The sequence below is a fragment of the Phascolarctos cinereus genome, unplaced genomic scaffold (genome assembly GCF_003287225.1).
Source record: "Phascolarctos cinereus isolate Bilbo 61053 unplaced genomic scaffold, phaCin_HiC Scaffold_1;HRSCAF=81, whole genome shotgun sequence".
Taxonomy (NCBI): domain Eukaryota; kingdom Metazoa; phylum Chordata; class Mammalia; order Diprotodontia; family Phascolarctidae; genus Phascolarctos; species Phascolarctos cinereus.
In genome coordinates, this window is record NW_027555514.1 from 153,088,837 (window position 1) to 153,104,478 (window position 15,642).

A 15,642-nucleotide genomic window follows, 5' to 3' on the forward strand; every position below is an offset into this window, starting at 1 on the left:
CCTCAAACACACTCACACACACACACACACACACACACACACACACACTCACACATACACATATGGGTGTGCAGTGTGTGTGAGTGTGAGGTGTATATCTATATATCTATAGTACAGTACTAATATATAACATATATACATATACTACTATGTGTGTGCATACATATATACATACATACATACATACATACATATACACACATATACATCGTTACACCAGATTTGTTATAGTTACCTACTTAGAGTTAATGGAATTTTTTATAATTAAACTCTATTTCTACAGCACTATGAAAATGGTAGGCTAATGAAGAACACAAGGCATTTCATTTGAAAACATCGCCACATTATGAAATTAAAACATTATAAGATTTAGAATCAGAAAGGATAATTTTATAGATGAAGAAACTGAAGCCTAAAGAGATTGAGTGAATTGCCTAAAGAGACAAAACTTGAAACTAGGTCTGCTGGTTCCAAATCCTGTGTTTTTTCCCATTACACTAGGCTGACTCAATTCACATATCCTTTCTTTAGTTTTATAAATTTAGCCATTCTACCCCTTTTTTTTTTAACTCAGAAAGGAGTAACATTGGCTTTACATAAAACTGCCATATTCCTAGAATCATGCATGATATAGCTTTAAGTAGAAGGGGGGAAAATGGAGATCTATTTTTTGAGTTACTCATTTTGCTACATTTTCATTTTCTTATCACTATTGTAACTGCTCTGGCAACTAAACAGAGAAGCTGAGTGATACGTTCTAAAATGCTGCACATTTCTGGTGGAAATTTTCAGATATAACTTTTTTTTCTTTTACTTCAAAGTAACTACCTAGCCTATGCTGAAGTACAGAAATGAACACAATTCTTGGTTTAGCAGATAAAGTTACCATGGAACTAAACAATCAGGAGAAGTAAATATTGGATAGGATTTTTTTTAAGAGATCTTCTTTAGCTCTCCTATATGTGGAGAAAATATTTTAAAGGCGTCTAATATCTTTCAAAAAACAAAATTTAAGGTATCTCATGGGTTTTATTATATTAGATATTTAGAGAGAGTTTCTAAGTTTCTCTTTACATAAAATGTTGGTACAACAAACACTTTTTCATGATTTTGTGAGGAGATGCTATGGGTTAGACTTATACCAAAAAGAAAGAGGAAGAGGTTCTTTATACACATAAATATTTATAGTAGCTCTTTTTGTAGTGGAAAAAATGGAAATTATGGATATACCAACTGATTGAGGAATCATTGATTAATTAGGGGTATATGAATGTGATGGAATACTATTGTACTTAGAAGAAATGATTAAATGGATGATGTCAAAAAGACATGGAAAGCCTTATATAAACTGATGTAGAGTGAAGTAAGCAGGAGAACAATTTATAACATCTATGTTATAAAAATCAGCAATTTGGAGAATTTATAAAATGAACAGATATGGAACAATTTATACAATAATAAGCACAAAATAAACAATTTTTAAAGTTGTAAGAACTATAATCAATGCAGGAATGATTCATGATTTCAGAAGATAGATGATGAAACATGTTATTCATGACAGAGACGTGATGGATTCAGGGTGCAGAACGTAATACCACCATTGAAGGAATTTGTTTTTCTTGACTATGCAGATGTTGTAAGAAATTTTTTCCCTCCCTCCTAGGAGATTGGAAGGGAGGAAGGGAGAGAAAATAGATTTGTGTTCATTAAAAAAAAACAGGTATATGTGCGTGGGTGGGGGATGCAGCAACTAAGAAAATGGCACATGTATATTCACATAAGATCATGTATTATTCATTTTGTTTAGATGTTTTACTATAAGAGACTTTTCATGAAATGGAAGAAATATATAATATTTATAATATAAAAGCAAAACATCAATAAAACTTTAAAAATTGTACTTTGCTCACAGCAATATGAAGTCGTTATTGCAAACACTATCTCGATTCTACGGATGGGGAAACAAGGTCAGGGAGGTTGTGTCTTACTTATTCTGAAACAGCTAGTAATGGACAGAGCCAATGCTTAAATACATGTCATTGGACCAGAGATATAGCCTAGAGGGGAGTAGTGTTAGGATTGGTGCAAGAAACACAAACTGATTATGAGACAACCAATAAAACACAGACCTTAAAAAAAGGGAAATGGATTGGTAGGGGCTAGAGATCCCGAAATACTACTACTGGAGGGGCTGATTCAGTGAGGGGAGAAGGTAGGTAGGTTCATATTTTAACTAAAAATCCTCTTAACTATATATTAAGCTCTAATGTTTCTACTCAGCTGAGAGCCTCCAAGTGCTTCTAGTGTTTATATAAATTCATTACCCTGGTATAAAATCTCTTCCTCCTTGTCCTAATTACACAACTCTGCTTTTGATTTTCAGCTTGTCATTTCTACTACTCCACACAAGCTTAATATTTTATCTTCTATTTATTTCTTATAAAAATAGTTTCAGTTTTTTCTAGAAAATAGAGTGTATTTTCACTTGCCTTTCACATTAGACTTGTTTTTATCAATATAAACTCTTCCTGAGTTTTAGAAGGATTTAGCCTATAATACCAATTACCTGATATTACAGATAATTACAATCTTTGCTCTAAATAGCCAGAGACATGAACATATAGACAGAGAGATGGACAGACATACATACTAAATTTTAAATTTACACAATGTTTATATACATTTTGTAACTTTATTTTCAAAATACTCCAATGAGGCATAGTAGGTAGAGCAAGCATTACTAACCCATTTTTACAAATGAAAAATTGAAGCTGTGGGATCTTTCCTATCACAACTATATATATATATATATATATATATATATATATATATATATATATATATATATATATATATGTACATATATATATAGCTATATAGTTATACATGTATGTGTATATATGTGTGTATACGTATATGTGTATATATGTATATATGACTTGAACATCAACCTATGTCTTCTAATTCCAAATTCAGTCCTCTTTGTTCTTAACCAGAATGCCTCTCACTTATAAGCAAAATAAAATGTAGAAATGTAAAGAAGATAAAAATATTAGAAATGCTAAAAAATTATGCTGTTGAGGAAATATACTCTGTATTAACCCTTCATACTTTTCAAAAATATCCCATCTAAATGAATTCACAGAAATTTCTATACATGAATCATCAATACAGATTAAATTTGACATGACAAATCTTTTTATCATTACTTTTTAACAAATATTTATCTGTGGGAGTAATTATTTTAGGTAAAGTCTTTTTCCACATTCCCATATGTAGATATGGTAGGCATAACTACAAGGTAAGAAACCAAGAAGTCTACGTGCCAAATTACACATCATTTAGACACTTTCTCAATCTCCCTGCAAAAAGTTTAGATATAGAAGAAATTGAATTGAACTTGAAGCAAAGCAAACTTTTGATGAGTATTTCTAGTATGTTTAGAATTTTAAAGTATATAGCATAGACTACTATCCTACTAATTTTTTTTACAAATTAACTCATTATAATCCCCAAATATGAAAACAGAAGAATTATGTAAGTAGGATTCTTCATTAAAAAGAGACTGTATTATTCCTATACTCTGTAGCATGAAAATAAATGATACATCCAAAAATTAGACAAAAGAATATATGCCCCAGAGAAAAACATAAAAATAATTTAAGAGTTTCTACTGGAATTGCTGGAAAAAGACCAATATGTTTTAAAGCTGGAAAACATACTGCTGATTTCCTTTGTGAGCTGTAGAGAGTTTCAGAAGATTGCAGTAATTATTTGTAAAGCAAAGTGGATTTTGACATTCACTGTTGAAATTTTCAACAGTATTTAAAAGACATTCAAAATTGAAACAAAATTATGAAAGCCTAAATTATATGCCTCTGGGAGATGACAAATAACATATCTTAAAAGAAAAAAAAATTCCATCTAATCAATTCATCCTCTTATGAAAGCAAGTAAAGGAACAGCTTTTATTATCTAAAATTGATCATGGACCCAAATGCTCAGTATTTTGCTTTCTGCTATTTCCCACCAAAAGGTAAAATGAAGAAATACCTATACAAAGGTTATAAAGAACATATATACAATAATATCTTAGCATTATTATCACTGTCCACACATGTCCAGAAATGCAAAGTATATTTCAACATATACATTTATGAATATAGTTTCTATTTACATGCAGCTATATAAACTTTGTTTCCTATGAAGTATGTTCTCTTTGAACCATAGCAGGCTGTTTTTTAATATAAACTGGAGCAAAATCTTTGTATTCCAGCATGCAAATGTTAAGTCTTTAAGTATTATATATTATTATAACTAATAATTATGATAAAAATAATAATAACAGTTTATGTGCATACAGTGGCATAAGATTCAAAAATTATTTTACATATATTACTTATATTACAATCTATGATTCATTGAATCATAGAACTCAGAACCAAAAGGACATTACAGATTACCCAATCCCTTCTCACCTTGCATAGGAAAAGAAGAAATTGAGTTTCATAGAAATTGCAGCTTACCCCAAACCACATATGTAGTAAGTAGAAAAGCCCAGATTTGAACTTCGATCATTAAACTCAGAATCCAGCACCCTTTCTAACTACATCATCCTGCTATGTTTTCAATATGAACAGATGTCAATAATATGTCCTCTTTGATTTTTACTAATTTTCTATTCACATTTCCATTTGACATCTTTCTATTTGCTGAAGCAGCCTAATGGCTACAAAGATAGTATCCTTTTCAAGAACATCCCTATTTTTTAGAGTAGTGAAAAACATCAAAGTCCCAAAGTACTATTCTGGCTATTTCTACCCAATGCACCTAACAAAGCTTTGAGGAGTTAAAATTTGATCAATTAACTCTTAATTTTATAAAAGGGCATCAACCAATTTGACTGATATTTTCATTGAACTAACCAGCTGTTTGGGTGATTTCTACTTAAAAAGAGGCTGTTACCAGTTAGATTCTCATAAACTAAAAGAGGAATGTAGGACCTAAGGTCAAGTTGGCTTCTTTTATAGAACACATTGCATAATATTCTAAGTCCAAAGACAGCAAATGCTATTTGATGATGATAATGGCTTAAACATGTGAACAATTACTAATGATCATGTTTTATGAATTGAAATGGTCAGAATCCTGATTCAGAGTTTGTATGTTTGCTCATTTCTCATAAACACTTAAGAAATATAACTCGAATCCATTTCTAGAAAGAAGTCCAAATGGATCCCATGTACTAATATTTTAATAAAATGGTAAATCATTGGTTCATTCATTTAGCTTTACCTGAAACTGTATGATCCTTAAGGTCTCTCGTTATTTTTATTCTTGCATGGGGGAAGATGTACTGTGTAGGCTTCCCGTTCATCTGAGGAATATAAGACATACATATTACAAAATGCATAATTCATTTGAGTAATACTTCCCCCCCCCCTTAGGCAATTGAGATTAAGTGACTTGCCTAGGGTCACACAGCTAGTAAGTGTCAAGTGTTTGGTCTGAGGCTGGATTTGAACTCAGGTCCTCCTGAATTCAAGGCCAGTGCTCTCTCCACTGCGCCACCTACCTGCCCCAAAAGTCTTAGAGCAGTTTTTTTTTAAACAATTGGGGTTAAGTGACCTGCCCAGGGTCACACAGCTAGTAAGTGGCAAGTATTTGGTCTGAGGTCGGATTTGAACTCAGGTCCTCCCAACTTCAGGGCCAGTGCTCTATCCAGTGCACCACCTAGCTGCCCTGGAGCAATACTTTCATACACACATATTGTGTGTGGATGTATGTATTCTTGGTTAATTTCGAAACATCTTTCATAAGTCAGTAGAAAATGTATTAGAAGGTTTGAGGCACAGCTTTGCAAATTACTCACACGACAATAGTTTTTACTAATTTTTGTAATGATATTTTGTATTGTTTTTAAGTATATAACTTTTCCTTATACTCTGCCCTCCTTAAATAACACCTAATTGTGATAGATTAACATATTTTCCTGAGATAACATTGGTTTATAACTGACTTACATAACTATTATGACATTGAGTTGAAAGAAGAAATGATTGCAAAGCTTTAACTTGTCTACTTTTGGTCTGGAAAGATGGGAAAGTGAGATGTTCAGGCAAATTTTCTTAATTTTCAAAGGCAGGAAGTAGGATAAATTGGGCTTCTGCTACTACCTACCTACTAATAAGTATATTCAGATTATTTTTCTGTACCGACTTCTTTTCTGTGTTCTACATCAGCATATCAGGGCTAGATGAAACAAAGTTGGAAGTGGTAGCTGTCACACTAAATCACAGAGCCAGGATACAAAAAGTTCTTGACAAGCTGCTAGAATATTTGGTTCACTTTAATAAGATAAAACTCAACAACCGCATATCAAGCCACACAAGAGTTCAAAAAATCAACTTCTCAAGTACCTTATCAGAGAGGCACAATTAGATGTAAGTGTGTCAAAAAAAGGGCTGTCGGTTTTAGCTGATTGGAAGATCAATGAGCCAACATAACGTCATGACCCCCAAAAGAAGTAAACATAACCTTGGGCTGCAAAAAGAGAGACCTCCAAGAATCAGAAGGTTATGGTTTCAAATAGCATTCTGTTCTTAGTGTCACTGTCTTAGAAGAAAATTGATGTCAGAGAATTTTTAGAGAATGACAAGCAGGAGGGTAAAAGGCCCAGAATCCCTGTCATATAAAGAACTTTCTAAGGCAATGGGGATCTTTAGCCTGAAGTAGAGAAGACTGGCAGAAGAAGGATAGATAATAGCTATCTTCAAATATTTGAAGATATGGAAGAGGTATTAGACTCATTCTTATTGACAACAAAGAACAGAACCAGAAGCAATGGGCAGAATTTTCAAAGGGACAAATTTAGCCTTGAGGCACAATTTGGGATACTGAAATGTGAAATGGGCTGCCTTAGAGACTGTGGGTTTTCCTCATGGAGGTTTTCAAATAGAAACTGAATAGCCACTTATTAGATATTATGGAATTACAGGATCATGTTGTAGTGAAGATTCTTTTCTTTTCTTTTTTTTGGAGGGAGAAGAAGGGCAGGGGTTGGATCACATAGCCACTGAGGTCTCTTCCCACTCTGAAAAAATTCTACGGTTTTGTGAAGACTCACAGGTCATCTCTTTGTGGATGTCCTACTTGCTCCTCAAGGTCAGTATGTCCTGAACTGAAGTGATTATCTTTTCAGTTATCTTTGACATTTCTTTTTTCTCTCTTGTCTCAACTCCAATCTATTACCAAGTCCTATCATCATCACCTCAAAAACATTGCAAAATCAATTCCCTTTACTGCCATGACAGTAAAGGCTCTCATTACATGTTATCTGGATCATTATAGTAGACTTCTAAGTCTTCTCATGAATAATCTTCTCATCTGTTCTTCATACCACATTCACAATCTGCTTGGTACAAAGATACTATTTCACTTGTCTGCTAAAAAATCTCTACATATCCATTTTTGGTTTAGTAGGGTTCCAGGATTTGTTGTTTAGTTGTTTCAGTTGTGTCCAACTCTTTGTGACCCCATTTGGGTTTGTTTTGGCAAAGATACTCAAGGGATTTGCCATTTCCTTCTCAAGCTCATTTTATAGATGAGGAAACTGAGGCAAACAGGGTTAAGCGACTTGCCCAAGGTCACAAACCTAGTGTCTGAGGCCAGATTTGAACACATGAAGATGAGTTTTCTTGATTCCATATTCAGTCCTCTATCCACTGTGCCACCTAGCTTCCCCACAAGGCAGGGTTAGATTGAATTAATTACAATATAAACTTTGACTATAAATTGAAAATTTTGGAGAACCAAGCCATCTACAGAGAGTCCTTCTATATAGACTTTACACAAGGCATCTTTCCTTGATACTGGTGAATACCTTACATGAATCTATATCTGCTGGATGTTGACAATGATCATGATAATTGCTGCTCCCAGTAATCACACATATCATTGATGATATATCATACATAGGTCTACTGCTGGACGGAGCCATCTCAGAGGCCATCTAGATAACTGCTTAAGTTTACAGATAAAAAAAGAAACAAACTGAAGGCCAGATAGGATTAGAACACCTATCTTCTATCTTCAGAGCCAGGGCTCTTTCCACTGTACCTTTTCTATGCTTTTTGAGCAGAGACTTCAAGCTTGAATTCTGTTCCACTCACTCAAGTATTAAAAGCAAACTGAAACAATAACACAGGGAGATCTTATTGTACAATTTTAAGCATAAATACAAATATTTGATCTGCTATAGAAAATCAACTTCAAAATCCTGCTTGTTTTTTTCCCTAATATTTTCATCAGAAATGCCCTCAAATTACATGTGAACTATTTTGATAACGACTTCTTAGAGAAGAGAAAGAAAGCTTACCTCATCACCACCTCCAACCTGGTTATAGCTCTGTTGGAGACAAAGAAAATGGACCTATTTTCAGTTACTTTATTTTTTTTTGTTGTTGATAAAAAGCACTATCTATAATCTTTTCCATTCTTTTGTAATCATCCTCTCTTTGAGATATCTTTTTAAAAAAAATCAGTCCCTGACTCTCATTAAAGTAATGTCACTTCCAGCACAACCAGGGCTAGCATTCTTCCTAAATTCATCTTCTTAGGTGTCATTGTCACTTCTTTACCTTAGTACATTGGGTACTCAGGTGGTATAGTAGAGATGGGATGGTTCCATTATTGTCTCTGATCAGCATAGTTCACTGTATAACTACTGCCAAATACATTAGATTTCATGTTTGTTGTTCTCCTTGTGGCTTCTTTTATAAACACTTTGAAGATGATGACCTGGCTTAGCTGAATTGAGTACCAATCTCTCAGACAACTCACTTTATCCTCAATTGTTCTTCACTGTCTGCTTACAGTTTTCCATCATTTGTTATGTATTAAAAATGAGCTGACACTGGTATTGCTCATCTCCCATGTGTCTCTTCTTGTTGAGGGAATTAAGCATGTGATTGCTGTGCTAGTTTCTGGATACTTTCTGTTTGTTTTGATAATTTCTGCATGTTCAAATTCTTTTTTTAAAAATCATTACTTTTATCCATTTCACCTTTTTCAAGTTGAAAACTTATTTAAACTGTTGGAACATGCTCTATATTTTAAGATACAAGTCAATTTCACTGTTACATTTTGTCATAACTAGTAGCATCAGATGATATTCTCTTAAAAAAGTTTTATTGAAATCATTTGTTTTTACATCACAATTATTTCCAAATATAGTCCTCTACCTTCTTTTACACAGTGATCTTTCTCTTGTAACAAATAGCAGCTCTTTTATTGTTATCATAATTTATATTTCTGTAATTGTGTGTATTTCCCCCTATTTTATTTCACTCTGCATTAGTTCATATAAGTCTTCTCATGTTTCACTGAATTTGTCACTTCATCATTTCATGTGGTTTCTTATTCTACTCTTGAAAAAACAAATGCTCGTGATCTATAGACATGAGACATAATTAATCTAGTTAATATTTTTTATTTTGTTTTTAATCTCAAATCCTATTTTCCAATATAATTTCCATTATCCTTGCCTTTTCTCATTTTCATAGGAAAGTCATTACATTTCATTGTTTATGAAGGCTTAATTTGGAGGTTTGTGTCAAGCTCTTCATCCAATTTCTCTGCTTCATCCTCTATAACGCATGTTGGCACATAAGCTATAATTATCTTTCTAGTAGCAGATATGCTTAAACTTATCATGATCACTGAAAGACAAGATGACCCATGAATTGATGTTCTGTATTGCTACTGGGCATAAAGTAAAACCAGCTCTATTTTTTTCTTTTTAAAAAAAAGCTTGTGAGTCACTCATATATTAGGATTCTTTATAAATTCTCATTTAACTTATAGTGAAACATCATAGTGAATCTATCTCTATGTATGTGACTCATTTTTCACCAGTTTTATATAAAATTTGATTGTTGGACAATAATCCCAGGTTAAAATAACTAATAATTAATGATTTTAGAAAATAATAATAGCTAACCTTTACATAGTACTTTAAGGTTTGCAAAGAACTTTCCATATATGATCTCATATGATAGCTACAAAACATTTGTAAATTAGATACTATTATTATCTCCCACTTAATAGATGGGTGAAACAGGCTGAGAGAAGTTCAAATGTCTTGCACACCAAGGTCATAATACCAATAAAGCAGTTTTAAAATTCAGGTATTCCTGATTCCAAAGCCACTAATTATCTACTATACTGATCAGCTGTCTCTTTAGAAAATCTAAGAGCTATGTGATTCTTATTACATTATACCCTATACCTATTTTACCATATTAGTTCTGATATTATGAATAGGTTATTATATAAGAATAAAGGTAATTTTGTTTCTTTTTATTTTTTTTAAATAAATGTTGTGGGTCAAACAGGACAATCCTTCCTTGCCACTCTGCCGTGGTTATCCTTATGGAGGTAAATCTCTCAATTTTAAGCTCAGATAATCCTAGGACAGGAGAATACATAGTATATTAACAGACTTATACTCAAAATCTCATTCTTGTGAAAATCAAACAGAGTTTCGAAATGCTGAAATAGCATAGCCTTTGAGAATCCAATCACCTTTGGATATGATGAGGTATCTAGAAAACTTATTTCTAAATAATAAAGCATATGCCTTGATTGTACTGCAGCCTTCTTTTAATATTGGACATACCCTCAGGGAATTTTCTGAAGTTTCATAGATCCTGGCATTTTACTCATTTTACTGGAAAAAGATTCACCAAAACTGTATGCTAATACATGAATCCTTTATTCATTCAACTCATGTTAAAAAAATGTATTATTAATAGTGTTATCCATTATACAGTGTAGATTTTTTAAAGGTAGAATTAGAAACCCATAAACCTTTTGTTATAACACTGTGCAATTTCAATTCTCATTTCTGACAGATTTGAACATAAGAACTGAATTGATTGTTCCATCTCTTGGCCAAATGAGTTACCAAAACAAAAATAAGTAAAATAAATAATGCAAACTTTTGTACTATATTTAATAGAGCTTTGTTCTCTTAACAGCTTAGTGGAATAGAAAGAGATATGAATATGACACTTATTTTTTTTAAACTGATTTATCAATATACACAGTTCTCTTTAAATAGTATTTTTGGGGTTTCCCATTAGAATGATTTGTGTTTTTAAAATAACTACTATAATTACATTTTACTGACCATCAAAATTATATTTAAGTACACTGTAAATGCCAAATATTTATACCTTAGATCAAGGGGTAGATACCTAGACCAGCATGATTCCCAAGTCAAACAAGAACTGAATCACTCAGGGTGAGGCCTCAGGAAAATCATGTGAACCAATTGTGCTTAAGTGAATTGATTCCAATCTGAAAGTTGATTACAAACTGGATATTAAATCTGAAATTAAGTGTTAGGAAAAAAGGAATATAGTTTGTTGCCTATGTTCCATTTAAGGAAAGAGCTGGCTTAAATAGTTCTCTAAAGACAATGAAACAGAGAAAACAACATCAACAATAAAGTTTTGGATCCAGGAGTACTAGATGAAGTCTGAATGGCTCAACATGACATTTGATTGCATAATTAACAGATGTCAGCTAATCAAAATGATTCAGACTAAATCATTCAGTCATTGCCATGGTTAATGTTCAAATTACAAACTTTTTTGTTAGCTAAATTATCCACATTGACATACATCGTTGAGTGGATTACAGTTCACTTTGTTAAGGCAGACCTGTTAATTGGAAGCCAACTGTGGAAGCCATTTCATTTCATATATCTCCTAATCTCATTTAATTTAATAAAAGTTATTTGGGAAAATATGAGATTAAGAAAACTAGGAAGAAATATTATAGAATAATAAAAATGTATCACTCAAAATAGTGCTGAAAGTTTTAATTCAATATCTATTTGTGGAATGGAGGATCATGATCTTGGGTTTTAGACTACCAATCATTGCCAAGCACTGGACTGTGCCAGCGGAGCATCAATTTTGATGTGTCCTGGTAAGATCAACTTTCTATTATGCCCCTTGCTTTATACTAGAGGTAGGTCAAACAGTCTAGCTTTGGGCAGGAACCTTCTAAAAACATCAGCCATAATTAACTATTAAAGCATGGAGAGTTGGATTAAGAGCCAGAAGACATGAGCTCAGTTCCAGTTCTGCAACTTTTTAGCTCTGTGACTTTGAAAAATGAAAAGATCAGAAAATTTAGCACAGTATGGCAAGGGCTAGGGAGACAGTAATCATCTAAAATAATCTTATTTTTTAAGTGAGGAAGCTGAGTGCCATAGAGGTAAAGCAATTTGTCTAAAGTAATACGGACAAGTGGTGAATCCACTATCTTGGACACAAATCCTGTTCTTTCTACTGCCAAAACCTGCTCAAGTAACTCATCCTCCCTAGGCCACAGCTTCCCTAAAATACAACACACAAACATGAATGTATTTTACATGCACACATATGTAACTAGTATACACATAAACACTCAATACATATATATAAATACATACTATATATGCATGTGTGTATACTAGATCTACCTATCACATATAACTACTTCAAGGATGTACAATTTTAAAGTATAAAATACAACTAATACGTGAGTTATTATTATTATCATACTGTCTTCTTTCCTTTGCCATTGCTTAGTATTTCCCTTCTAGTTTTAGGATAATAGGATTTAGTTATAGAAGTGATGATTCAATTAGGCTGAGTGGCTCAGCGCTGTTAATATCACTGATACCATCATGCTATTCAGGAGGCATGGAAAAGATTTTGTAGACAAAGGGCCTGAGATGTAGGGAAATTAAATAACTTGCCCAAGGTCCTATACATGAGCTGGAAGCAATTCTATTGATTCAGTATTCCAATTATTTCCATTACAATGGAGTTATAGAATATATTGTTATTAGTGTTGTTCAGTCGTTTCAGTGGTGTCTGACTCCTTGTGACTTCATTTGGGATTTTCTTGGCAAAGATACTGGTGTGGTTTGCCATTCCCTTCAACTGATTTTATAGATGAGGAAACTGAGGCCAACATGCAACTTACCCAGGGTTACAGAACTACTTAGTATCTGAGGATGGATTTGAACTCAGGAAGATGAGTCATCCTGACTCCAGGCCCAACAGTGATTTGTTTTTATAGCTAATATGCCTACTAAATTTATGTAATAGTATATTAATATAATTCACTTCTTATACATTAACTTTAAGGTAAAACTACTTTATTTTCTTTTAAAAGATCTATTAAGGTTTTGAAAGAATACATTTTTTCTAATTTCTTTTAATTTCCTGACATTTCATAAACAAATCTTAGTGATGCAGCAACTTTGAAATAGGAATATTTGTGTTTATTTGCAGCAGGAGATCAATATTTCTCTTTAGCATTTAAGGGATAAAAAAAGAATGAAATTGAGGATGATATTATATTCTTCCCTCCTGCACAGAATGTTAGTATATTAACAAAATTTAAGAAAATTTTTGAAAAAATTATGTTAGTACAAAGGAATACTGCTAATAAAAATTAAATTGTATTCCATTATATTTTTCCCTCATAAGATATTTCAGCAGAATACAAGAATCTAGTGAATTCAATTTGTATCACATAATATATTCTCTTTATGGAAATTTATTTAATGATTCTCCAAAACAAGATCTATTTTAATCTTGCCATTAACTTGCTAATGAGTTACATTTTCTCAAAAACTATCACAAATTCTCTATTCATTAGAACAGAATTTATATATATGAATACCAACTGTAATTTAAGATTTCTCTCAATAAATATGCTATGTCTATATTTATTAATAAAGCCTAGCATTTATATAATGTTTTAAGGTTTGCAAAAAAAAACTACTTATGTAAACTCACTTGATTCTTACAACTCTGTGAAATATGTGCTATTATTGTTACTATTTTACAGATAAGGAGACAGAGGCTGAGTTAAATGACTGACCAAGGGTCACAAACCTATCAAGTGTCTGAGAACAGATTTGAACTTTGTTCTTCTTGACTCCAAGTTCAATATTCTATCTACTGGGCCTCATCATTGCCTAACTAGTAAGAATGACACTGTTATACATTCAAAAGGAGATAGATCTACACAATTTATGGCAAAATGTAATCATACTGTCTTCCCACTTTATATTATGGGAGTGAATTAGAAAGCACTGTCCTGCAAAAAAAAAATTAATGTAGCTATATATATATATACAAATGTAAATACTATCTATGCAGGTTAATGTAATGTTCATATTATTAGACTATTTTAATTTTTGTTTTGTTTTTGTCTTTTGTTTTGTTTTTGTTTTGATTCCCTAGACAGGGATGTAAAAGACTTAAAGGAAAGGCTATATGCAAAAAAAAAAAAAAAAAAAAAAAAAACATGAATTCTATTACTGAATAATTTCTTAGAATTAAAAAAAAAACATAAGGATAAACTCATACTGACAAATCCATCATTCCGTTTGACATTACATGCAAACTGAAGTCAATTCAAATGCCTTTTAATTTATATGTTTAGACCTTATTCCTTAACTTTTGGCACAAAGAAATAAGGAAGAAATAAGGCCCAGAACTTAGATACTGCATAGTTTATGAACAAAAAAAATTAGAAAAATTAGAAAAAAATCACAGAGTTGTAGATGACTGAACAATAACAAAGAATAAATAACAGTGGTAAAGAATATGTAGATATAGGGGCAGCCAGGTGGCACAGTGGATAGAGAGCTGGCCCTGGAGTCAGGAGGACCTGAGTTCAAATCCAGCCTCAGAAACAAAACATTTACTAGCTATGTGACCCTGGGCAAGTCACTTAACCCCAATTGCCTCACCAAAAAAAAAAAAGTGGATAAATGAATGAAAATCATGGGTTTAGGTATCTTTGTTTTATACTTTTGTTACAATGAATGTTAAAAATGGATTATCATCAAGAAATACTGAAGAAACATGAAATAATTGAGTTTTTAGCCATCACATTCTTGTCTTTATCTGTCTGAAATCAATTTTAATTTGGAGCTTATGTGGACCTAAAGGTAGTATTGGATAATGATATTATGCAGGGGCCCATTTTAAAGGTAAGCAATAAATCAGGGCAAACTTCTTTTTTCTAATTGATGTAAAATAAGTTACTTCAATGAAATAATCTGGTATTGGAATTCTAGAATGATGTTTACTTATAAAATATATTATGTAATGGATATGTCATTGTCATGCAATGCACTATGATGCAATTGTCATTACCAATTGTGACTACATCATTTTAATTTGGGCAGGGTCACATGATGTCATTGCTTTTTTTTAACTAAGAATTACAAATGGTCAAATTGTGATTTCATTATAAAATTTCATTTTGTTTTAAGAAAATTGAGAGCATTTAGGGTAGAATTTGACCTTTTAAAATGATTTAAAAGTAATAATTGATGAAGTACTTACTTGTTCTTGATGTTGGCTGAGGGGTCTTGAATGAATCAGTCTTTCTGGCAGTTTCCGGTCAAGACCATGTCCATTTTCTAAGCGAGTTTCCCTGGGCTTGTCAAACCAATCTGTTTCCTCACGGCGTAGATGATAGGCTTTGGAAACCAAGGAAATGTCAAATGTTCCAACCCAGATGAATAAGTAGAAGAGAGGGCAAAAGATGACCCATAAT

The 15,642-nt window shown here is 32.3% G+C and overlaps 1 protein-coding gene across 1 annotated transcript in view; it reads right to left on the reverse strand.

The window, feature by feature from the left end:
• LOC110206947 (protein piccolo-like) overlaps positions 1 to 15,642 on the reverse strand; it is a 127,473-nt gene that overhangs the window by 101,040 nt on the left and 10,791 nt on the right. Inside the window, exons 2-4 of the mRNA XM_020984464.2 lie at positions 15,429 to 15,565; positions 8,378 to 8,407; positions 5,296 to 5,377 (exon numbers count right to left, since the gene is read on the reverse strand). Of these exons, the coding sequence (XP_020840123.2) occupies positions 5,296 to 5,377; positions 8,378 to 8,407; positions 15,429 to 15,565 (249 nt within the window). The remainder of the gene's footprint in view (positions 1 to 5,295; positions 5,378 to 8,377; positions 8,408 to 15,428; positions 15,566 to 15,642) is intronic.